Below are 26,414 nucleotides of genomic sequence, written 5' to 3' on the forward strand. Positions count from 1 at the left end.
TTCTCAACAGCAATCATGGAGATCAAGAAGAAATGGAATATTTTCAAAGTACTGAAAGAAAAAAACATCCTTTCAATCTAGAACTCTGTGCTCACCTAAAGTATCAAGATTGAGAGCAAAGATTTTCAGACTGAAAAAGAATTTACTACTCACGATTCTTCACTGAAAAAACTATTAAAGGATATACTTCAAAAAAAGAAAGAAACTGAACCTAAAGAAGGAGGGAATGAGATTTGTAAGAAATTGGTAAACATGTGGGTTTATGAATAAGCACTGACTATGAACCACATTAATTATTTTCTAATCTGACATATAAAAATGAGGTTAAATGAAAATACCAGGCAATAGAAACACAGCAGATAGGAGAAATGAACATTTTGGAAGAACGTAAAGCAAGTCATATCGGAGCCATGGTTCTTAAACTTCGATGTGCATTGTAATCACCTGGAAGGCTTGTTAAAGCACGGCGTGCTAAGCCTTGTCCCTAATATTTCTAATGTAACAGATCTGGAGTGGAGACTGAGAATTTTCATTTCTAGTAAGTTCCAAGGTGATGCTGGTAATGTTGCTCTAGGACCCCTTTGGGAATCAAAAACACTTGATTTTTAGGTCGAATATGAATGTTAAAAAAAAGTAAAGGGAAACATAATAACTAAAGCATATTATTTACAACCCAAAGAAGGGGGAAAAGATGAATAAAGAAAAATAAACCAATCCCATAGAAGTCAGGGAAGTAGGAAAAAAACCAAATAAATACAACTAAGTAATCAATCACAATGAAATGAATGGACTAAATTCACTAGTTAAAAGACAAAAATGAGTTGATTCACTTTGTTGTACAGCAAACACAACACTGTAAAGCAACTATATTCCAAAAAAGACAAAGATGGACAGACTGAATAAAAAATAAAATTTTCCCATGCACTAAAATATACTGTAAAGTTATAGTAATTAAGACAATCTCGGTAATGGCACAAATTGACCAATGAATTATGAAACCCAGAAATGACCCATGCAACACATGGTATAGTAGCCAGGAAACTGGTATCCATAGGAAAAAAATGAAATTGGATTCCTACCTTATACTGTACACAAAATTCAATTTTGAATTAGATACTTAGATGTATTTGAGTGTGAAAGCAAAACTTTAAAACTTTTAGAAGAAAATATAGGAATAGGGAAGGATTTTTTAAAAAAGACACAAAAGAGCTAACCTAAAAAGATGAGTAAATGTAACTACCTAAGAATTAAATCTGTTTACTAAAAGACACTATAAGAAAGTAAAAAGATAAATATAAAAAACCTGATAATTATAACACCTATAACAAAAAATTAAAATTCAGAAAAGATAAAAGAACACATGCAAATCTGTAAGACCATCAATAATACATTAAAAATGGGTACAAAATACAAATATTTCAAAGAAAAAACATGATCAGAGATGTTCAGCATCATTAGAAATCAAGGGACAGCAAGGCTTTCCTCGTGGTTCAGTGGTAAAGAATCCGCCTGCCAGTGCAGGAGACACAGGTTCAACCCCTGGTCCAGGAAGATCCCAGAGCAGTAGAGCAACTAAAACCCATCTGCCACCACTAGAGAGCCTGTGTGCCACAATTACTGAGCCTATGCTCTGGAGCACGGGGATGGCAACTCCTGAAGCCCACACACCCTAAAGCCTGTGCTCTACAACAAGAGAAGCCTCCGCAATGAGAGAAGCCGCACAACACAACTGGAGAGTAGCCCTCCACTCCCCACAACTAGAAAAAAACGCCCCACAGTAATGAAGACCCAAGCAAAACCGAAATAAATTTTTTTTTTAAATCAAGGAACTTACAAATGAAGACTACAATGATTTATCATTTAAAACCCATTAAACTGCAAAAACAAAATCGGCAAAATCAATGTCACAACATACATCAAAGGTAACTATTATATCCTGTTAGTGGTATAAATCATTAAAACTACTTTGGAAAATAATTTAACATTATTTTGTGAAACTGAGCATACCCTGCAACCCAGCAATTTTACTTCCACGTGTACTCCAGAGAATCTCTTCATTTTTACTCCACAACACGACAAATGCTCCTGGCAATAAGGGTTAGATTAGCAAAGGCCTGGCAACAACCCAAACTCCATCTACCAGAAAATGGATACATTACGGTATATTTCCACAACAGAATTCTGTACAGCACTGAAAATGCATAAACCACAGCTATAAGCAACTTAATAAAAGCAAAACAAAACAAAATCATTTTTTAAAAAAAGCTAAAAAAGTGATACACTTTACAAAATTATTTTTTTAAAGGCAGAGATAGGAAAAATCTGTGTCAGCAGTTACGGGGAGTGGGGATGACAAGTGGTTGAGATGAGGAGGAGCATCTCAGTGGACAGTAGTTAGTGATAATGGTAGAGTTCTCAGATGGGGTATGGGGGTGGGATCATGATGCTCGTTAATATTAATACGCCTTATAACTTAATTTCGTAATTTAAGTAAGCATGCTTTACTTAACATACATACATATATTTTTCTATTCTCTGCTAGGTATGAAATACATTAAAAAAGTTAAAAGGGAGTGGTAAGACTAAATTATGCTAGTTGATACTGATTGCAGTAGGAACCAAATCCCCAGTACTTACTGGTCAAGGGTCTTATAATAGATGTCCAGATCCTTGTTCACAAGCTCTGTTGTTCTCATAATAATCATCATTTCCCTGTACTTTTCCTCAGCATCCCGAAATTGAGGTTCTCGAAGTTCTTTCTTAAAATGAATAATTTCTTCCTCATAACCTTTCTGTCGTCCTATTGCCAAACTGTGATTTCTTTTTATATTGTCTATTTTTTCTTCCAACTTCTGATGTTCACTAGGAGGGAAAATAACAAATGAGGACCATTTTTAGATTTTAGCAGCCTACAGTAGAAAAGCCAGATTTCTTCAGCTAGATAAATAAATCATCCTCTTTGCAGTCAGAATACAGTCTTCCCTTGCTTTTTCTTTAAGGCTTCAGTACTACAGAAAACTTTCTTCTTTTCAAATCTCTGAAGCATCCAGGTTTCTAAATAGCTGATTTGTGTGTGCTGAATAAAGTACTCTCATAACATGTGAACACTGAAAAAGTTCCTGATGTTTACACATTAACCTAAGTAAAGTACTTCTGGCGATTAATATTACAAATTTACGAACTTCTCATTGTGAACTAAGTGCACAAGTCTGAGCAGTTACTAACAGGTTTCATCAGTTTGTTCACAGTATGTTAGACAAAATAAAATTTTATCTCAAACTATTAATTTATGCAGTAATACTACTAATAGTTTATTTTCCTCTATGAAAACAAAATTTCTCTTACATAAGTATAAAAAGCATCACACTGATCAAAAAGTAAAATACTTAAACTTTTATCATAACTTGGTAGGTAATGCAGATTTTAACATATGCATTAAAAATTTTCATTCAACAATTACTTATTAAATGTCCTCTTATTTGCCAAGCACGCCTCTCAAGTTTATGAATATACTTAAAGAACTGGCCTGATTTCTGTTTTGTTGACACTGCTGTTGTGTCCTGGTTGAAGACAGGTTTGAAAAAGAGCAGTTGTGCTTAGCAGTCTGAATGAATGTGAAAAGCACTTTTATGTGCCAATTACAGAAGGAATTATAAAAACATCTGATTTTGGTCTTTAGTAGCAAGGAATATACGGTTTCATTTAAAGGCTTTTTCTATAAGCTTTCCCCCCGCCCAACTTGGCACCAAGAGCACCAACATTACAATGTTAAATAGTGCAGCCTGGAAGCTAGGATATCGGGGTCATGTTCCTGGCTTTCATTCTAATTTCCTATTATCTTTTTTTTCTGGGTCTCAGTGTCCTAATGCATAAAAAACAAACAGGCTGAAAGATAAAGAGCTCTTCTAGTTAAGTCTTATTTCCTTGATATATGAGATTGAAAATGGCCAAACCAAGAGAACTTACAATAACACAGGAGTAAATATTTGTTAGGTTTTAATAACTAAATTAAATTTCAATTTATTATATCTTTCAGAAAAACATAAGCATTCTTTGATCCAGATTTCTTTGTGAAGTCAAGAAGAAAAATGAAAATTCCATAAGGAATGGCTGAATGAATGAGTATATCTAACCAGCTGAGGTGGGACCAAAAACTCTGGCTAGTACAACCTTTAACACCAGACTAATGCCTCAGCATCAACCAGCTTCCTACAGAATTCCTAAGGCAAAGAAACCAAGAATAAAATCTTTTCTGCTGTAGCAGGAAGATAGCAACTATAGTAAGTATCAACAAAACCAGATGAAAGAAGAATCTAATTAATCAAATGCTCTGGCTGGCACATAATTATACCCGGGACCATGTACAATGGGTCACCAAGGACAAAGAACTGGCTGTAGCTCCACTAGCAATTACAGAATGCGTAAGCACTGACCCAGGCAGGGTTCAGAGGCCAGATAGTCTTTCTATCATTAACTTGTGAAGCAGGCTTGCTAAAGTCTGTGAATTAGGTATTTTTAATACTGGCTATCACTGCATACTTACAATGTGACTATAAATTCTGTGTTACTACTTCTTCAGTAATTTGGTTTATAAAGCCATTAAACGTATTTGTATGCAAGTGCCCACCTTCTTTCAAGTTTGAAAGGACACTTTGGCCACAGGTTTAAATTCTTTAAAAAAAAAAAAAATGCATTGAATATATTTCACATGTCAATAATAAGGACCTTTATTTAAACTAAATATTTTTAAAAACGCACTTTTTCATTTGTAAAACCTGCATTTGACCCATTTCCTTCAAATGTTGTTTTCTTTCTTCTTCAACTTCTTTTAGTTCTTCATTTCTTTTTCTTAAAGTAAGGTTATCCTGTAGCCACCTTTCTTGTATCTAAATGTAAATATTAAATTCATTAACAAAAACAATCAAGTTACCAACATGTGATTCATAGCAGGTAACTGGCAACAGGCAGTTACCTGCTATGAACTCTGAGTCTAATGAGTCTAATTCTGCCTTAGACTCACGTGTAACTCGGCAGAGGGAGAAGCCAGTGTAAAGGGACCTCCAGGCCTAGACAAATCTGGAAGGCCCATATACACACAAAACAGACATTTAAATGATGAGAGAAAACGCTACAACTAGATTTTCAGTATTTCATACCTAGGCCCCATAGGATCATCTTTCCTAAGAACCTCAAAATGGAGCCCACTGATCTAAGAGATACAAGAGAGCAAGACTACTATCGAAGACTCCCCCACTTTTTTTCCCTAGTTGTATTTGTCTACTAACATGTGCCAAGACCATTATATACTGTATGTCGGATAAGATCTTTACCTTCAAGCTGACAAGGCAGTAAGAAATTTCACAAAAATAGTATGTCTATATACTTGAAGACATTTTTTTCTGGCCACTGAATTGAACTGAAAAACTTTGAATTTAGCTGTTCTTGTTGAGTAGTTTTGTCCTTAAAAAGCAACCATTAAATCATCTGGTGGCAGCAGCACCACAATTATTTCAGTAGTTTCCCTGGTGATTATAATGGACTATGTTGTCAAGAGACGAACAGAATACAATTTATAAGTTGACTCTTTGCAGCTTAGGGAGAAAAAGTCTTCCTGCAAAAAAATGGTGGCTTGGCCCAAAAGAGCCTGAATATAAAAAATTTACCTTAAGTTTGGAATCAGGCCTTTTCAAAGAAGACCCTTCTACAGCAACCTGAGAAAAACTCAGTGTGGAGGGAAGTGGGGGTGAGGGGAGGAGGCAGATCTTTGATAACATTTTGTTGCCAAAGTAATGACACCAGAGTCACCACGGTTTTGGGAAGTGGGAGATCAGAAGGGAAGCCACTTCTCTCACATGCTTAATGTTCACATCCAATCCTGCCCATCTATAAATCACTATTCCGAGTTTTGCTGTTTTTTTTTTTTTTTTTAAACTTCATTAAGGCTCCTTTCAGTCTTCCTAGAACTAATAATGTAAATTATACATATCTATTAAAGGCATCATTATAAGCTAGAGACGACGAAAACGATATAGTTGTAAACTACCTTTTGTTGCCAAGGCAACCTAATGTACCACCACAGCTGCTATGACTCCCTAAGATTTTTCCATGGGGGAATATGCTTATACTTCTTCCTTATTAGGAACAAAAGAATGTGGCATTGCTTGCTTTTATCTAACAGAACAATGGAATTTGCTTTCATGAATACCTGAAAGGATTCTCTGAAGGGCTATCACATTCTTAGGTGAGACTGATTTTTTGCGTGAAATAATGTTCCTGGTCTGTTAGCCTGCACGGTCACCAGAAAGCTAGAGATTTCTTTCTTTCAGGTCAGCTTCTGATTGCTTTTTCATTCAGGAAGACAGTATACAGCACAGTAGTTAAAGAGTATATAGGCTTTGAAGTCAGGTATACCTAGGCTCAGATCTCAGCATTGCAACTTTCAAACAGGATGACTCGGGCAAACTAGTTTAAATTCTCTGAGCCTCAGTTTACTTGTAACATAGGGATAATAATACCACCTGTCAAGAGAATTACTTTGAATATTAAAATAGTTATTGTATATAAAAAGTACTAAATACAGTGCTTAGCTCAATAAGCTAGTGAAATATTTTTTGGGTCCAATCTGTGCTGTACTTTAAGCAGTAAAAATTCCAGTTACAGTCTTCAAAATATAAAATATCAGAGGAAGGAGATAAAGTATCAGAGAAAACTAGATGCAGTCATAAAACTGTTTTTCCATTATACTAGCAATTTGACAATGTAGGGTCAAGTTCGACTCTGTTACTTTTATGACCTTTGGCAAGTCAGGTCACCTCCAGTTTCCTTCATCTGAAAAATGAGGAAGATTATTAAACTTCCAAATTTTTAAATTCTGTGGAGTAAATTAACAGGGCTTAAGTACATAAATATGCTGTTAGGTTCTTCAACTGTTTGATAGTAATCCCAATCACTCAGTTCAGAGGGTAGTTAATGCATGCGGTTTGCCACCTAAAGGAAACATGAAAATTAGCTGCATTACAGGTACCTGTGATAGAGTCATATGCTGAATAAACTACATTCCAAAATTCACCAAAAGTCTAGTTGGGGAAAATGTCACTTATAGAGCAATTTCCTGAAAGCTATACAGTGCTCTGACTCAGGAACTGATATATAGTTAATGGGATACATCGGAACCCCTGAGGACCTTTAACAATACATGCCTCTGCCCATGCTCCAGAGGTTCTGATTTATTGATGTGGAATGGAGACAGATGTGTATTTTCAATAACCCAGGTGATTTATTTTTTTTAATTGAGGTGTAATTCATATACCATAAAATTTGCCACTTTAAAGTGTACAATTCAGTGGTTTTGGTGTATTCATAAAGTGCTAATTCCAGCACATTTTATTGCCCCCCGCAAACTCCACACCCATTAGTAGTCACTCTCTATTCCCTTTTCTCTCCTTCCCAAGCAACACTAATCTGTTTTCTGCCTCTATGATTTGCCTATTCTATACATTTCATGTTAATAGAATCATACAATATGGTCTTTTGTGACTGACTTCTTTCATTCAAGCATAATGCTTTCAAGGTTTGTCCAGATTAGAGCATCTATTATTTCCTTACTTTTAATGGTTGAGTAATATTCCATGAGGACTTCCCTGGTAGCTCAGACGGTAAAGCGTCTGTCTACAATGCGGAAGACCTGGGTTCGATCCCTGGGTCGGGAAGATAACCTGGAGAAGGAAATGGCAATCCACTCCAGTACTATTGCCTGGAAAATCCCATGGACAAAGGAGCCTGGTAGGCTACAGTCCATGGGGTCACAAAGAGTCGGACACAACTGAGTGACTTCACTAATATTCTGTGACGGTTAATTTTATATGTTAACTTGACACCACAGGGTGCCTAGACACTGGTCAAACATTATTCTATGATTCTGGGTGAGATTAAAATTTAAATTGGTAGACGGAATAAAGCAGACTGCCCTTCCTAATGTGGATGGGCCATATCCAGTCAACTAAAGACCTGAACAATCATCCTGCCTGACTGTATGAGCTGGGATGGTGTTTTTTTTCCCCCCGTCTTCATATTTAAGGTGAAACCTTGGCTCTTCTTGGATCGAGAGAATATTTTAGCTCTCCTAGTTCTCAGGCCAGAACTACACCATCAACTCTCCTAGGTCTCCAGCTTGCCAACCACAAATCTTGGGAATTCTCAGCCTCCACAATCAGTTGAGTTAATTCCTTACGATAACTATCTTTGTCTATATCTTTATCTGTATTTATCAGTCTCTTATTGGTTCTGTTTCTCTGGAGATTCCTGGCAAATATATATGAATATACCACATTCTGTTCATCCATTCATCAGGTGATAACCACTTTGGGCTGTTTTCCATATTTTATGCAAATATATTGGAGCGGGCAATGGCAACCCACTCTAGTACTCTCGCCTAGAAAATCCCATGGATGAGAAGCCTGGTAGGCTGCAGTCCATGGGGTCGCTAAGAGTCAGACACGACTGAGCGACTTCACTTTCACTTTTCCGTTCATGCATTGGAGAGGGAAGGCAACCCACTCCAGTGTTCTTGCCTGGAGAATCCCAGGGACGGGGGAGCCTGGTGGGCTGTTGTCTATGGGGTTGCATAGAGTCAGACATGACTGAAGTGACTTAGCAGCAGTGGCAGCAGCTTGCAAATATATATTTTAAGTTCTTGGTTATATACTTAGGAGTGGGGAAAACCCATGTGATTTTGATAGGTGCCTATAGCTAACTCCAGTACTTTGGCCACCTCATGTGAAGAGTTGACTCATTGGAAAAGACTCTGATGCTGGGAGGGACTAGGGGCAGGAGGAAAAGGGGACGACAGAGGATGAGATGGCTGGATGGCATCACCGACTCGATGGACGTGGGTTTGGGTGAACTCCGGGAGTTGGTGATGGACAGGGAGGCCTGGCGTGCTGCGATTCATGGGGTCGCAAAGAGTGGGCGACTGAACTGAAATGAACTGATAGCTAACTTTTGCTCTCCAAACACTCTAACGTTTATTTTAGGCTCCAAGCATACCACCTTCTACAGAACCTTCCTCAGGGGATAATAAAGGTACTGAAACACACTGTAAAAAAAAAAAGGCCTCATGAAGTTTGTTGAAGACCTGGTTTCCATTAATCTATACAGTGTCTTCCTTTCTTTCCATGAATGCCTACAGAGACATTTTTCTCTGGTCTCAGTCCAAGAAAATGGTTTGTTTTTAGTTTTGAGACAATGTGAATCTTAATTATGACTTTCTCTTTTCATGTGACTACTGAGATCTTCAGCAAGCATATCAGATTTCATGGCCTACATTTTATATACTTAGTACTCTCCTGCTTCACTGCCTTCTTATCCTTATTTCTACACTGTTTCATTTTCTCATTATTACTTAGCATTGCTTTATGTAAATAATTAGTAAACAACTTCTAAAACAAGGTAGGTTATAAAAGTAAACTAATGTAGTCAGATCTACTAAATTTAGACCATCAACTTGAAAAGGGTCACAGACTGGTATTATCTTAATTATCTTTATATAGTTGTATGGACTTTATTTATAGATTGTGATCTTAAATAGAAAACACATAATAAGCTAATGGTAACTATTATATATGCAACATGAATTTACATAGCATTTATTAGATAGCAGAGATTCGATTTACCTCTGACTGATACTCATATGGGAAGGACTGATGCTGAAGCTGAAACTCCAATACTTTGGCCACCTGATGCAAAGGTCTGACTCATTTGAAAAGACCCTGATGCTGGGAAAGATTGAGGGCAGGAGGAGAAGGGGACGACAGAGGATGAGATGGTTGGATGGCATCACCGACTCAATGAACATGAGTTTGGGTAAACTCTGGGAGTTGGTAATGGACAGGGAGGCCTGGCATGCTGTGGTTCATTGGGTCACAAAGAGTCGGACACGACTGAGCGACTGAACTGAACTGATACTCATATTTAACATTCCTGGCACTATGGCCAGAGAATCTGTAGATATGGCTAATCTTTAAAGAGATTTTAACCATTATTTATAACCAAGTGTTTAAAGCATTCAAACATCAAATTTTGTTCAAAACAGCAAGAACAGAGAAATGGTATAGTTTTTAAGGATATTAACCATTATGTTCATATAAGACATATTGAAAATTTTCTTCTCAATGTGATTTTAATTATACAGTAGAAATTAACTTCTTTAATAGAGAAAGCAAATAAAGGAATCAAATGAAAAACAATATAGTCTACTTATAACATTTAAGAATAACATAGAGAAGTGAGACTGACAATTGTCAGCAGGGGAGGGAGACTTTTATGTTTTTATGTTTAAATTTTTACCAAGGAAGTCTCTTACTGAAAACAAAAAAGGAAAGAAGAAATCACAATGTTATTAGAATTGCTTTTCTCAGGGAACCCTCCTACACTGTTGGTGGGACTATAAATTGGTGCAGCCACTGTGGAAAAATGGTATGGAGGTTCCTCAGAAAATTGAAAACAATTACCATATGAACCAGCAATCCCACTCGTGGGCACACATCCCGATGAAATTATAATTCAAAAAGATACATGCAGCCCCACCTTCACAGCAGCACTATTCACAATAGCCAAGCCACGGAAGTAACCTAAACGTCCACTGACAGATGAATAAAGATGTGTACATACATATGGAGTATTGCTCAGCCATTAAAAAGAATGAAAATAACTATCTGCAGCAACATGGATGCCACTAAAGATTACACTACCTGAAGTCAGAAAAACAAAGACAAATACCATATGATATCGTTTATATAGAGAATCTAAAATATGATACAAATGAACCTATGGTGGCACAGTGGTAAAGAATCCGCCTGCCACTACAGGAGATGCAAGAGACGCGGGTTCAATCCCTGAGTCAGGAAAATCCCCTGGAGAAGGAAATGGTAACCCACTCCAGTATTCTTGCCTGAGAAATCCCATGGACAGAGGAGCCTGGTGGGCTACATTCCATGGGGTCACAAAGAATCAGACATGATTGAGCATGCATGCACACACATGAAACAGAATCATGGACACAGAAAGACTAGTGGTTGCCAAGGGGGAGGGATGTGAGAGAGGCTGGGGACTGGGAGTTGGGATTAGCAGATGCAAACTGGTATACAGAGAATGGATAAACAACAAAGGCCTACTGTACAGCACAGGGAACTACATCGATATCCTGTGATAAACCATAATGGACAAGAATATGAAAAAGAGTGTGTATGTAATACATAACTGAGTCACGTCACTGTACAGCAGTAACTGACACAACATTGTAATCCAAATATAGTTCAATAAAAAAAAGAATACAATCAGAAAAAAAATGTTATGCTCAAAAAAATCACAATAACTTAAGTTACACTAAGTATACTTTTTTAAAATTTCCTTTTACAAATGAAAATGTCTCTTTATCATGCCACAGGAAAATTTGCTTTGTCTCTTAATAACGTAAAAGAGAAACATATTTTTTATATAAATATATACATAAGAATTGCTTTTCCCTACTGTTTTCATATCTACTCAATGCAAGTATTGAAGAGTAAAAAATAAAAAAGGTAAGAATGTTACTGGTATAAAAACCACCATAAATCATCAGCAAAAAAAGGACCTACCTTCTGTGTATCAATATCTTGTCTCATGATTCCCATTTCCTTATTAATCTTTTCTTTGTGTTTATCGCATTCACTTAGTTGAGCTATTACTTTATTAAGTTCAGTTTCTTTTTGCTACAAAAAAGAAAATTTAAGTATAAGAAATAAAAATATAAACAAATCATTTTAAATTATATTCAATTAAGTAGTTTTAATTACCTTCTTATAGTCATCTTTTCCATCTTGAATATAATTCTCAATGTCTTTCATGTAACTGTGAATATTTTTAACCTTCTCTTTGATTTCATTTATCTGTAGAAAAATGTTTATTAAATATTGGGAGTAGGTATTTAGGAAGATTTATTTCCAAGGAATATCTTATATTAAGGTAACAAAAACTTAACAGGAGCATACAGTGAAACATGGGCTTGGAAGTTAGAAACGCTGGGTTCCAGTTTCCATCACTGACACATTTTATCTCAAATCAAATTTTATGACCTCCCTTTATTACCTATGGGATTAGATTAAAAGCTCTCAATTCTCAAACTTCTATTAATAGTTTAAATCAAGAAGCAAAATAATACCAAAAAAGTAAAATAATTTACAATTAATCCTTATTTAAAAAAGATTATGTCACAAATATCATTTTATCATGCTTTTAATTTCATGTGAAATATTAGTGTCCAACTTGGTGCTTTTAATATAATAATTAAAAAAATGTTTTTAATAAATATATAATAAACAAAATCTTACTTTATCTTGTGCTATTTTGTGGCTTGTATTTTTTTTGTTGATTAATTCTTCTTTCTCCTGCTGAAATTTTTCCAGTGTTGTTTCCAAAGGGCTTAGCTGCTCTTTAGCATCCTAAAAATATAAAAAATATAAGACCTTATATAATAGCATTACATTATCATATTTCACACTTCATAGTTATAATAAAACCACTTTCTATGTACCAGGCTTTAAAAATCATTTAAAAGATTAAATCATTCATTTGCTCCTTTCAACAACCCTATGAGAAAAGTACCATTATTTTCATGCTAAATTTCAGATGAGCACAGAAATGATTTGTCCAGGGTCCCCTAAACCAGTAAACGAAGGAGCCAGGATTCAAATCTCATTCAACTCCAGAGTCACTCTTTTAGCGACTACGCTATACTGTGTCCAGCAAGTATATATGCTATACTGACTTCTTTTTTTCTTTTCAAAATTTTAATTTTGTCTTGGGGTATAGCCAATTAACAATGCTGTGACAGTTTCAGATGAACAGGGAAGGGACTGAGCCATACATGTACACGTATCCATTCTCCCCCAAACTCCTCTCCTGTCCAGGCTGCCATATAAGACTGAGCAGAGTTCTGTGTGCTACACAGTAGGTCCTTGCTGGTAATCCATTTTAAATACAGTGGTGTGTACATGTATATCCCAAACTCTCTAATTATCCCTTTCCCTCATCCCTCCCCAGCCCGGCAACCATACGTTCTTTCTCTAAGTCTGTGAGTCTCCTTCTGTTTTGTAAGTTCATTTGTATCATTTCTTTTTAGATCACTGACTTGATTCTTAATCTATGCTATGTGCTTCCAGTTATGAGCATGTGGCTTCAGGTACACATTTTCCTGAGTTTGTAGGGGTCCATATCAGCTCTGTGTAACTGAAGAACAGGAAAGCTCTTTCAGTTCAGTTTTCTTTCACAGATGGAAATATGATCATAAAGGAACTTTTGACATTAAGCTTAGCTTGCTGAAGCTAAGTAGATATTTTATGGTAATTTTAAACCATACTAGTACATTGATGTAGGTGTGTCCTGACTTATTTTGGAAAGAAAGGGGTTTTCAAAAAACTTTTAATCAGAAGACCACATCATTTGGCCTTGCAACATCTCTATAGCATAATATAACCATTGTTCAAAACCCTGATCCTCAAAAGATCCTGAAGTACCTAGTGAATTCATAAAGGTAGAAACAATTGTTCAGAATTAGTTCAGTTGTGGTATATTTTATATTAGGAAGTGGTTAGGTATGGTAGGAAGTCAAATGTCTTACATATCATAAGATATATACCAGTAAATTAACTCTGTCTCCTTCTAACTGTATGAACTTGGACAAATCATGGGATATCTGGAAGTCTCAACTTCTTTTTCTATAAGAAGGAAATTTTGTCACATTTATCAAAATGATACACTGAATGCAAAATGAGATACAATAGTTTACATGTCACAATGTTTATTTTTTATAAAAAATTAAAAAGGTAGTACTACTATTTATACGATCCTCTAAGCCTCTGATATTCTGTAATCTAAAACTACTTAAGAAACATTTATAGTAACAACAGATTCAGTAATATACTTAGTTCTTACTGAATGTGCATGGTTATAAACCTAGATAAGACTATTTTTTATAAAACTGTTCAAAAATTTAATTGGCTGAGTCTTAGGTTTGATTGGGGGCTTCCCTGGTGGTTCAGCTGGTAAAGAATCCACCTGCAACACAGGAGATCTGGCTTCGATCCCTGGGTTGGGAAGATACCCTGGAGAAGGGAACAGCTACCTACTCCAGTATTCTGGCCTGGAGAATTCCACGGACTGTAGAGTCCGTGGGATCGCCAAGAGTCGGACATGACCAAGCGACTCCCACTTTCACTTTTTACTTAGGTTTGATTAAACTAGATGAGGGATGCCAATTAGGTTCCATTCCATGTGTCAACTCAGTGCCTGCTGATTGTAGTGGGAAGTACGCTGAAATTACATCTGGAATCAAAAAAGAGTGCTATGTCTGAAAGGCAGTAGCTGCCATCCATGTGGGATTTTTAGATAAGACAAATCTCCAGTACAAGTAGGAATCCTTATATGGAGTTAGCAGCCACCACCAGACCACCCCCAGTAATAGGAAGTTTACTACTTAACCAGGCAGCCAGTTCTTTCTTATTATGGCCAGTAAATCTTCTCCCAGAAGTCTTTTCCTATTAGTACAAGTTCTGTATACCATTTTGATTTGATTCTCACAATAACCATATTTTGGCCATTGTCCCAAAAAGAGCATTTCATATATCTGAACTAATTTTAAAAAACAAATATATATGAATGCTTTTACCTTTATTTCTCTGTGTAAGGACTGAACTTCAGTGGATAATTCCACAGTCTGTTCCTCTAGCTGCTGACGACGTTGTAAATTAGTGGATATCTGAAGTTTCTCTGATTTAAGTTCATTTGTTGTGCTTTTTAGGTGTTGAATCTGTTCCTGCTGGTCCTGTATAAGCTTACGGTTCAATTCTATCTTACTAGAAACTGCATGAGAACACATCCATACAGTGATTAGTGGAAGGGCACAGAAAATACTACAAGTAACATCTTTCCCGTTTATAGGTCTGTGGCATTCACAAAGGCTGAGTTTCTGTGGGTTCCACCCACTGCAAGAAAAATGCCAGAACAATTTATCCAGCTCCCAAACCCGCCTGCTGCCCCAACAGCCATGCGTGATCTCACAGGACAGGTATGACTGAGAAAGAGAACAGCTTATCTATTATTTGGGGTTTCCTTGTGGCTCAGCTGGTAAAGAATCCGCCTGCAATGCAGGAGACCTGGGTTCAATCGCTGGGTTGGGAAGATCCTCTGGAGAAGGGAAAGGCTACCCACTGCAGTATTCTGGCCTGGAGAAATCCATGGACTCTATAGTCCATGTAGTCACAAAGAGCTGGACATGACTGAGCGACTTTTACTTTCCATCTATTACTAATTATTCAAAAGTTCCTATTATTCAAAGTCTGTTCTGGACAGAAAGGAAACAAAGAAGTGATGCTTTTGAGAAAAGAAAGTGACTATACCATTGACTGGAAGACTGTTCCTTGTCCACATAATAGTTATAAAATTAGTGGTAAAAACCATATGCTTGGAATGTTGAAGTCTTTATAAAGAAACACACTCTATTACCTGTATCTAATTTGTGTTGTTTTTCTTGTTTTTCCTGGTTTACTTGCTGAACACTTCGATCCAAATCTAGTCCTTGGAGTTTAGCTGCTTGCTGTGCAATTTTTCTTTCAACATCTTTTAGTTCCATCTTAAGAATAAATAAAAGTTATTTCCTTTAGGAAATTTATAGCATTATCAGTATTCAAAATCTTTAAAAATTAACTGCTTTTAATTATTTTAAAAATCTAATTTGTAACTGTTCTCAGACGTAATTTTAACAAATTTTAATACAATAAAAATGAAATTATTTTTATGCTTCAGTCAGTCAGTTCAGTTGCTCAGTCGTATCCAACTCTGCGACTCCATGGACTGCAGCACGCCAGGCTTCCCTGTCCACCGCTAATACCTGGAGCTTGCTCAAACTCATGTCCATTGAGTCGGTGATGCCATCCAATCATCTCATCCTCTGTCGTCCCCCTCTTCTCCTGCCTTCAATCTTCCCCAGCATCAGGGTCTTTTCCAGTGAATCAGTTATTCACATCAGGTGGCCAAAGTACTGGAGTTTTGGCTTCAGCATCAGTCCTTCCAATAAATATTCAGGACTGATTTCCTTTAAGATTGACTGGTTTGATCTCCTTGCAGTCCAAGGGACTCTCAAGAGTCTTCTCCAACACCACAGTTCAAAAGCATCAATTCCTCGGCACTCAGCTTTCTTTATAGTTCAACTCTTGCATTCATACATGATTACTGGAAAAACTACAGCTTTGACTATACAGACCTTTGTCAGCAACGTAACATCTCTGCTTTTGAATATGCTGTCTAGGTCGGCCATAGCTTTTCTTCCAAGCAGCAAGCGTCTTTTAATTTCAGGCTGCAGTCACCATCTGCAGTGATTTTGGAGCCCAAGAAAATAAGGTCTCTCACTGCTTCTCCATCTATTAGCCATGAAGTGATGGGACCAGATGCCATGATCTTAGTTTTTTGTATGTTGAGTTTTAAGCCAGCTTTTTCACTCTCCTCTTTCACTTTCATCAAGAGGCTCTTTAGTTCTTCTTCACTTTCTGCCATAAGCGTGGTGTCATATGCTTATCTGAGGTTATTGATATTTCTCCTGGCAATCTTGATTCCAGCTTGTGCTTCATAGAGCCCGGAATTTCTCATGATGTAATCTGCATATGTTAAATAACAGGGTGACAGTATACAACCTTGACGTACTCCTTTCCCAATTTGGAACCAGTCCATTGTTCAATGGCCGATTCTAACTGTTGCTTCTTGACCTGCATACAGATTTCTCAGAAGGCAGGTAAGATGGTCTGGTATTCCCATCTCTTTCAGAATTTTCCACAGTTTGTTGTGATCCACACAGTCAAAGGCTTTGGTGTAATCAATAAAGCAGAAATAGATGTTTTTCTGGAATTCTCTTGCTTTTTCGATGATCCAACAGATGCTGGCAATTTGATCTCTGGTTCCTTTGCCTTTTCTAAATCCAGCTTAACATCTTGAAGTACAGGGTTCAGATACTGTTGAAGCCTGGCTTGGAGAATCTTGAGCATGACTTTGCTAGCAGGTGAGATGAGTGCAATTGTGCAGTAGTTTGAGCATTCTTTGGCATTGCCTTTCCTTGGGATTGGAATGAAAACTGATCTTTCCCAGTCCTGTGGCCACTGCTGAGTTTTCCCAATTTGTTGGCATATTAAATGCAGCACTTTCACAGAATCATCTTTTAGGATTTGAAATAGCTCAACTGGAATTCCATCACCTCCACTAGCTTTGTCCCTAGTGAAGCTTTCTAAGGCCCACTTGACTTCACATTCCAGGATGTCTGGCTCTAGGTGAGTGACCATACCATTTTCATTATCTGGGTCATGAAGATCTTTTTTGTATACTTCTTCTGTGTGTTCTTGACACCTCTTCTTAATATCTTCTGCTTCTGTTAGGTCCACACCATTTCTGTCCATTATTGTGCCCATCTTTGCATGAAATGTTCCCTTGGTATCTCTAATTTTCTTGAAGAGCTCTCTAGTCTCTTAATTTTATGCTTAAGTTAATTTAAATGATGAAAATAAAGGCACCTTCCCAGGTGGCTCAGTGGTAAAGAATCTGCCTGCCAATGCAGGAAACAAGAGACGCGGGTCTGATCCCTGGGTCGGGAAGATCTGTGGAGAAGGAAATGGCAATCCACTCCAGTATTCTTGCCTGAAAAAATTCCCATGGAGAGAGGAACCTGGTGTGCTACAGTCCATGAGGCCACAATGAGTCAGACCCAACTGAGGATGCAAATTAAAGGAAGCAGACTAAAAAAGAAAAACAAACATAATTCTCCTAACTTATAGATAAAAAGAACTAAACTCAGAAATGTAAGTTAAGCAGTTACTCCCTAAAACTACCTGAAATTCAGAATACGGAACTCTAAACACAATCTGTACCTGAAAACTAGCTACTGAAACACTCACCCGTCATTTTCAAACCACCATGAAACAAGTTTTATTCTGCGTTAAACTGCAGTAACTGTACCTGGAGCCTCTCCATAATTGTAACATCTGTCAGACACACTTTAGCACTTTCTTCCTCTGGTATAATTGCACCCAAGAGTGTTTCCTGTTCTTCTATGTCATTCTTGAGGCGCTGTATGTCTCTGTTCACATTCTGCAGTTTGTTTCTTAATTCTGGTATTTCCTTCTCCTTCAAATCAATTATGCTTTGCCTTCACAGAAAACACAATTAAAAATAAGCAATGTAACGTTTCTTCATAAGGAAATGGAGGTTACATATTTTTTGGCAAGAATACCATAGAAGTGATGTTGTATCCTTCTCAGGGCATCTTTAGTGGGCACATGATGTCAGTATGTTACTCTTACTTAGAAAAGACAGTGTCAGCCAGATTTATTCACTGTAAAGTTACTATTTTTCTCTATGTAATCAATAAATATCTAGGAGAAATACACTGAAGACAATGTAAACATTCTGTTTTTCCTCAAACCTTTGTCCACTGATTTTATTACCTATTGAGAGATCTTCATAGCAACAATTTTACCATGCTGTCTGACAAATAGAAAGATATTTTACAAATTACCAGACCATACTCATCAGAAGTGTCAAGATCATGAAAGACAAAGAACTATGGTAGACCACACAAGAGCCTAAGGACAAATATTAATAACAAGCATAATACATGCAATGTGGAGATCCTAAGTTGGATCCTGAAATAGAAAAGGGATATTAACAGAAAGACTGCTAAATCTCAAATGTGGTTTGTAGTTTAATAGAATTATACCAAAGTTAATTTCTTGATTTTGATAGCCATATTATGGTAACATAAATTGTGAACATCAGGAGAAACAGAGTGAAGGATATATGTGAACTCTCTGTACTATCTTTGTAAATTTTCTTTAAGTGTAAAATTACAGAATAAAAAGTTTTAAAAGTTTAAAACTTAAAAAAAAAAAAACTTTAAACATTAAAAAAATGAAGGATGGAAGAAAAGAGGAAGGAAGGAAGGAAACCACTCAGTCAAATGCTACATGGGTTTATGGTACAAAAGCTGTTGAACCCACTTTACTACTGCTACTCTAGCTGATGAGTTATCACCCCCGTGGCAGGTACTGGCCCCAAACCTGTTTTTGTTAATACCTCGGAAACAACAACACTTGTATTTAATCTGAAAAATAAAAAGCTATTAAGCTTATTTCAGAAAAGTTTTAAATTCTTAATCAAAATCAAATTAGTATGATAAATTAAACTGATTTCTAATGAGAATCTTGTAATAAACTAGAAACTCAAGCATTAGCTATTACACTGTTATTACTTAATGATTTTTTAAGTCCACACTATGACCAAGAAAAGCCAATCAACCAATCTGTGGTGACAAAAGCCCTGTAATCTTTTATATCAGAGCAATGAAAAACTTTCCTGAATAAATATGAACGTATTCAGATTATGAATAAGTCATGCTCACATTATTTCTTGATGTTATGGACCAGAAGTTTGTCTTAAGTTATGTGTCCACTACCTAAAAAGTGACAAAGTTATAAAAGCCTAATGACAATCAAGCATTCACTTGACTGGGTCATCTTTGTGGAGAACTATAGGCATCCATTAAATTTTAACCCCATTTTTACATCTGCATACACACACATAGATGTGGTCTCTGTAAAAAAATAGCAGTAACACTATGACCAATAAAGGAGAAGGCAATGGCACCCCACTCCAGTACTCTTGCTTAGAAAATCCCCTGGACGGAGGAGCCTGGTAGGCTGCAGTCCATGGGGTCACTAGAGTCGGATGTGACTGAGCGACTTCACTTTCACTTTTCACTTTCATGCATTGGAGAAGGAAATGGCAACCCACTCCAGTGTTCTTGCCTGGAGAATCCCAGGGACGGGGAGCCTGGTGGGCTGCCGTCTATGGGGTCGCACAGAGTCGAATATGACTGAAGCGACTTAGCAGCAGCAGCAGCATGACCAATAAAAAACAGCAGAAGTAACACTATGACAGTTTCTGGGCCCAGGCCTTAACACATTTGCTCTTAGAATACTTTCTGTGGTAATCTAGCCACTATGCTTCCAAAAGCCCAAGACACAGGTGGAAGCCTCATGAAGGCATTCTGCGTGACAGCCCAGGTAAGCCTGTGGCCAACAGTCAGCATCACTGCCAACCGTATGAGTGAACCATCTGAATGCCCAAGCCAGCAGAGCCTCAAATGAGCTCCCAGCCAACAGTCAGCATCATCACCAGCCATATGAGTGAACTATACTGAATGTCCAGGCCAGTAGATCCTTGAAATGACTGCAGCCAATATCTGACTGCAATTGCATGAAAATACTCCAAATAAGAACTACTTAGTTAAGCCAAATTATCCCACAGAACCATGGAAGATCATAATAAATCACTGTTGTGAGGTACCAAGTTCTGAGGGGGGTTTGTTATGCAGCTATAAACACAGTTACTACAGTTCTCATTCATTCAGCAAATAGTTACCAAACTTACAAAACACAAAGAATTATGGAGGCACAACAATGATTAAGATATATACCTTACTCTGACAAGGGGAGCTGTGTTGAGTGTTGATTTCTGCTCTTCATAATTTATCAGTTTAACACAGAACTACATGTACTTTCTACCAACTACTAATTTTATCTTTCACTTGATGTCTTTCTTTTTAAGATCCTGCCTTATTCCATTTCATTCTCAAATTATTGCTTTTGTCTTGATACAACATGCTCTCTGTAGCCCCTAATGATCTGGTTTTTATTCTTGATGATTATATTAGTTATCTATCGCTACATAACACAACACCCCAAAACTTAGCGGCTTAAAACACAATAGCACTTATTTCCCACAGATAGGAGGATTAGCTACTATCTGGGTATTTTTGACTCAGGGTGTGTTACTGAAGGTGCAGTCAAGCTGTGAGTTGCAGTCATCTGAAGGTATTACTGCTGGAGAATCTGCTTCCAAATGGTACATTCACTCATGTGGTTGTTCAAAAGCCTCAGGTCCTCACCAAGTGGGTCCCTCCAAAGGGCTGCTCACAACACAGCAGCTGGCTTCCCCCAGATCCAAGAGAAAGAAAAGGAGAGCAGGAAGCTACAGTGTCTTCTATAATCTGATCCTCGAAGGAACATGTGATCACTTCTGTTGTATTTTACTGGTTACACATCCTGGAACCCATCCTGGAACATGAGGGACAACCATGCAAGAATGTGAATGCCAGGAGGCAAGGATCGCTGGGGACCATCTTACAGGCTGGCTACCACAAAGCACATCTTCTTGCATCTTTCCTTCTCCTTTTCCTCGCACTCCTCTTCAGTTTTCCAAGTCAACATATCGTCCTTATTTTTTGCTTTTAGAGTTTTTCTCACTTTAATCTATTCAATGTAGGCTTTACAAATAGCTGTGAAAAGAGAAGTGAAAAGCAAAGGAGAAAAGGAAAGCTATAAGCATCTGAATGCAGAGTTCCAAAGAATAGCAAGGAGAGATAAGAAAGCCTTCCTCAGCAATCAATGCAAAGAAATAGAGGAAAACAGCAGAATGGGAAAGACTAGGGATCTCTTCAAGAAAATTAGAGATACCAAGAGAACATTTCATGCAAAGATGGGCTCGATAAAGGACAGAAATGGTATGGACCTAACAGAAGCAGAAGATATTAAGAAGAGGTGTAAAGACTACACAGAAGAACTGTACAAAAAAGATCTTCATGACCCAGATAATCACAGTAGTGTGATCACTGACCTAGAGCCAGACATCCTGGAATGTGAAGTCAAGTGGGCCTTAGAAAGCTTCACTAGGGACAAAGCTAGTGGAGGTGATGGAATTCCAGTTGAGCTATTCCAAATCCTGAAAGATGATGCTGTGAAAGTGCTGTACTCAATATGCCAGCAAATTTGGAAAACTCTGCGGTGGCCACAGGACTGGAAAGGTCAGTTTTCATTCCAATCCCAAAGAAAGGCAATGCCAAAGAATGCTCAAACTACCGCACAATTGCACTCATCTCACACGCTAGTAAAGTAATGCTCAAAATTCTCAAAGCCAGGCTTCAGCATTATGTGAACCGTGAACTTTCAGATGTTCAAGCTGGTTTTAGAAAAGGCAGAGGAACCAGAGATCAAATTGCCAACATCTGCTGGATCATCGAAAAAGCAAGAGAGTTCCAGAAAAACATCTATTTCTGCTTTACTGACTATGCCAAAGCCTTTGACTACATGGATCACAATAAACTGTGGAAAATTCTCAAAGTGATGGGAATACCAGACCACCTGACCTGCCGCTTGAGAAGCCTACATGCAGGTCAGGAAGTAACAGTTAGAACTGGACATGGAACAACAGACTGGTTCCAAATAGGAAAAGGAGTAAGTCAAGGCTGTATATTGTCACCCTGCTTATTTAACTTATATGCAGAGTAGATCATGAGAAACACTGGGCTGGAAGAAGCACAAGCTGGAATCAAGATTGCCGGGAGAAATATCAATAACCTCAGATATGCAGATGACACCACCCTTATGGCAGAAAGTGAAGGAACTAAAAAGCCTCTTGATGAAAGTGAAAGAGGAGAGTGAAAAAGTTGGCTTAAAGCTCAACATTCAGAAAACGAAGATCATGGCATCTGGTCCCATCACGTCACAGGAAATAGATGGGGAAACAGTGGAAACAGTGGCAGACTTTATTTTTGAGGGCTCCAAAATCATTGTAGATGGTGATTGCAGCCATGAAATGAAAAGACACTTACTTCTTGGAAGGAAAGTTATAGCCAACCTAGATAGCATATTCAAAAGCAGAGACATTACTTTGCCAACAAAGGTCCATCTAGTCAAGGCTATGGTTTTTCCAGTGGTCATGTACGGATGTGAGAGTTGGTCTGTGAAGAAAGCTGAGCACTTAAGAATTGACGCTTTTGAACTGTGGTGTTGGAGAAGACTCTTGAGAATCCCTTGGACTACAAGGAGATCCAACCAGTCCATTCTAAAGGAGATCAGCCCTGGGTGTTCTTTTTGGAAGGACTGATGCTAAAGCTGAAAACTCCAATACTTTGGCCACCTCATGCAAAGAGTTGACTCATTGGAAAAGACTCTGATGCTGGGAGGGATTGCAGGCAGGACGAGAAGGGGATGACAGAGGATGAGATGGTTGGATGGCATCACCGACTCAATGGACATGAGTTTGAGTGAACTCCAGGAGTTGGTGATGGACAGGGAGGCCTGGCGTGCTTCAATTTATGGGGATGCAAAGAGTAGGACATGACTGGGCGACTGACTTGAACTGAACATTAATTTTCCTAAAACACATTTTTCAATAAATCCCTGAGGATGGCTCCCCATCACCTAAAAGACAGAGGTGTAACTAGGAATGAACATAATGCAGCTCTGTCTTCCCTACTTATGGGAATCAGTCACTACAAACAGGTTCTCAAACTCCAGATAATGTTTCTACTACAGCACATGTCTCACTCTTCCCTGTCCTTTATACACACTGGTCTAATTTCCCTCTCCCCTTTCCTTCTCTTAAATGAGTCAAATCTATTTTTCTATGCTTTACAGTCTTCCTTCCCTCAAAATTCTGTAGTCCACTGGCTTCTTTCTTCCTAACTAATGCATTTGTTTGAACCAATTAAGTTCTTTATCAAGTCTAACTTTCTACATCTAATTCTGAGAGCTTTTTTCCTTACAAAGATCATCAGCTCCATGAAGGTCATGTCTTATTGGTCTCTGTGACCATTTTTGTGCTCTATGTTCTGGGAAATACCAAGGCAATCTTCACATACTTTCTGACTTGATTTTATTTATAAATAGACCATCATCTGGATTTCTTATAGAAGAGAGGGAAAAATAAACAATAGAAATCATCTATAATTCATTCTTTCTGGAAATGAGAAAAACATAAGTATAGTTTAAAATTCGTCTCTTAAGGGGGGGCTTTCCAGTACTTTAATTCTTCTGCTGGTTTTAGAAAGTGACACGTCAGCGAATAGTCTGAAAATTTAGATTTAAAAATTTCTGCCCTCAACCCAAGTCTCAGGAATGAAACTCATACACACACTCACACAGAGTAAAGAATGTATCACCATCCTGTGAGTAGTTTAAGAAACAAACTTATTTTGAAACAAAACAATTCTTTCTTATCACATAAATTAACACGAGAATAACATTCCGGCTTAGATTCCCGACTTTAACCTCTATTCATTCAACTCTTGCTTACTGAATACCACCCTATGCTAGGAGGTAGATAGGTTATCTCTTACAGTGCTGCTATACAGGCACGGTAACGGGAAATTGCTATTCTCACCTCATGGGCACCAGTCCCAGCATTTCATCACGCCGCTTTTCTTTTTTCTTTAACTCTGATTCTGTCGACTTGAGCTTATCTGGAGCAAGCCTCAGCTTGGACTGCAAATCACTGATGACTTCTTGTAATTCAGCTTCTGTCTGAAAACCTCTCTGACAGACAGGGCAACACGACTGGTTTTCATCCGTCAGCTGAGTAATGAATTGGGAATAAACTGCTGTAGCTCCGGCCAACATGGCTATTTAAAAAACATATATATATATATATATATTCTCAGTGAGATGCACATAAAATATGGTTTTAATATATTTCTATCCTTTTCTGTAAATACATGATAGTCTTCTTGCTTTATAAACACACTATGAAAGAAATAAAAATTCTGACATTTATATCTTCTCAAGGGCGCAATACATTCAGATTTATATATTTTCTGGTAACACAAAAAGTATAACAAAACTTATAGAGAGTGTTACGTGCCAGACACTATAATCTCATTTACTCCTCCCCAACATTCTGAGGCAATTATGTCCTCAGGTAATGAATCTGGAGTATAAGAAGTTTTAATAATCTGTCCAAAGTCATAAAGCAAGTAGGTTGTAGAACCAGAACTGAAACTTGAGCCACCTGGCTCCAGCAGCAAGTTTTTAAATCTCCCATCCTTAATAGCTACCTGTGAACAAAAATTCAAAAACATGAAAATGCCCTGATAACGTAAAGATCGTAACTTACCTCGTTGTTTTGACGATTTTTCAATTTCTTCTTTAAGTCTGTCCAAGTCACTTTCAAAATCCTGGCTGCCACAGACATCAAACAATTTGTCTTCATAGCTGGACAACTGCTCTTCCTTCCTTTTTAGCTCAATATTTATATGATTTTTATTTTGCTCAGCTGAAGCTAGTTCCTTGCTAAAATAAGAAAATAGATTACAATTTTAAAATATGAGAAATGAATTCAAAGTGTGAAGGCAGATACAAGATAAACTCTGCCAGAAAATACTACAAAAGTCTGCTGTGACCAGGTGCTTTTTTTTTTTTTTTTAACAAGTCATGGCAACAGCCCACTATTGCCTGCACTCTAGCCCTACAGTACACTGACACACTCTGGCCAGACGCCGGCTCCCAGAAAAATGTGTACAGACTGAATTCTGCTTGGTTTGAGGGGGATCATGGTCTTAGATCTTGCATTAAGAACCTTAGCAAGGAGAACATGCTTCACAGATCTACTGGAGGGAGATTAGAAAAAAGGAGAGCATTCACTTAACTCTGTGTGAATCCTTTCAAAACTGTACTTCCATTCCTCCAGCAAAAAATGTTCCCTTTGTTCCCTCTTTGTTGCTGTCATCCAGTGAGTTGGCCAAAAGGTTCATTTGGTTTTAAAGTAAAAATAAAAGACATTTTTCATTTTCACCAAGAACTTTACTGAACAATGTATTTACTGTTTTGTTCCACTACTTTCTGCCATTTTCTAGGCAACTCTTAATTCCATCTTCCAAAAACTTTATCTTTTTGAGCAAAGAACTAGTTGTTCCAGGTGCCTTTTATGGTCTTCCAAAGAACTGAAATTTTTTCCATTAAGAGAATTTCAGTTGGTCTAATTTGCAGCTGTACTTGTTGGAATTGTTTGGTTTTTTGGAAAGAGTTAATAGTAGAGGACTCACTTCCAATCCCACCACATACACAGTATCAACTTCTTTGGATGAAGACTGGTCTTTGGTGTATGGTTGGTGGGTGTTCACTTTCCTTGACCCACGATCTCTTCCATTCCACATTATTGTACAGTATCCACTCTTCATTGCCTGTCACAATTTCTTTTAAAAATGGAACTTTTTGTTATGTTTAAGTAGAGAACTGCATGTGGAAACATGGTCAAGAAGGTTTTTTTCACTCAATTTATGTGGAAGCCAAACATCAAATCGATTAACACAACCAAGCTGGTGCAAATGATTTTCAGAGCTCGATGTGGGTATTTTGAGTATGTCAGCTACATGCCGTATGGCATAACACGGACTGCTTTCAACCAGAGTGCCTTCTCTATATTTGGCACAAATCTTTTTTTGTGTTTCAGGTGCATTTTTACTTTTCTTGAAGTAACAAAGCATAATATGTGAAAATGTTGCTTTT

At 37.5% G+C, this 26,414-nt stretch overlaps 1 protein-coding gene across 1 annotated transcript in view; it reads right to left on the bottom strand.

Annotated features, from left to right (window-relative positions):
- The window catches only part of RAD50 (RAD50 double strand break repair protein), a 107,467-nt gene that overhangs the window by 23,244 nt on the left and 57,809 nt on the right, over positions 1-26,414 (bottom strand). Inside the window, exons 12-21 of the mRNA XM_061422840.1 lie at positions 25,024-25,199; positions 24,295-24,532; positions 18,031-18,220; positions 15,538-15,664; positions 14,702-14,895; positions 12,366-12,476; positions 11,832-11,924; positions 11,634-11,747; positions 4,759-4,886; positions 2,638-2,862 (exon numbers count right to left, since the gene is read on the bottom strand). Coding sequence (XP_061278824.1) covers positions 2,638-2,862; positions 4,759-4,886; positions 11,634-11,747; positions 11,832-11,924; positions 12,366-12,476; positions 14,702-14,895; positions 15,538-15,664; positions 18,031-18,220; positions 24,295-24,532; positions 25,024-25,199 — 1,596 coding nt within the window. The remainder of the gene's footprint in view (positions 1-2,637; positions 2,863-4,758; positions 4,887-11,633; positions 11,748-11,831; positions 11,925-12,365; positions 12,477-14,701; positions 14,896-15,537; positions 15,665-18,030; positions 18,221-24,294; positions 24,533-25,023; positions 25,200-26,414) is intronic.

This window comes from Bos javanicus, chromosome 7 (assembly GCF_032452875.1).
Source record: "Bos javanicus breed banteng chromosome 7, ARS-OSU_banteng_1.0, whole genome shotgun sequence".
NCBI lineage: Eukaryota > Metazoa > Chordata > Mammalia > Artiodactyla > Bovidae > Bos > Bos javanicus.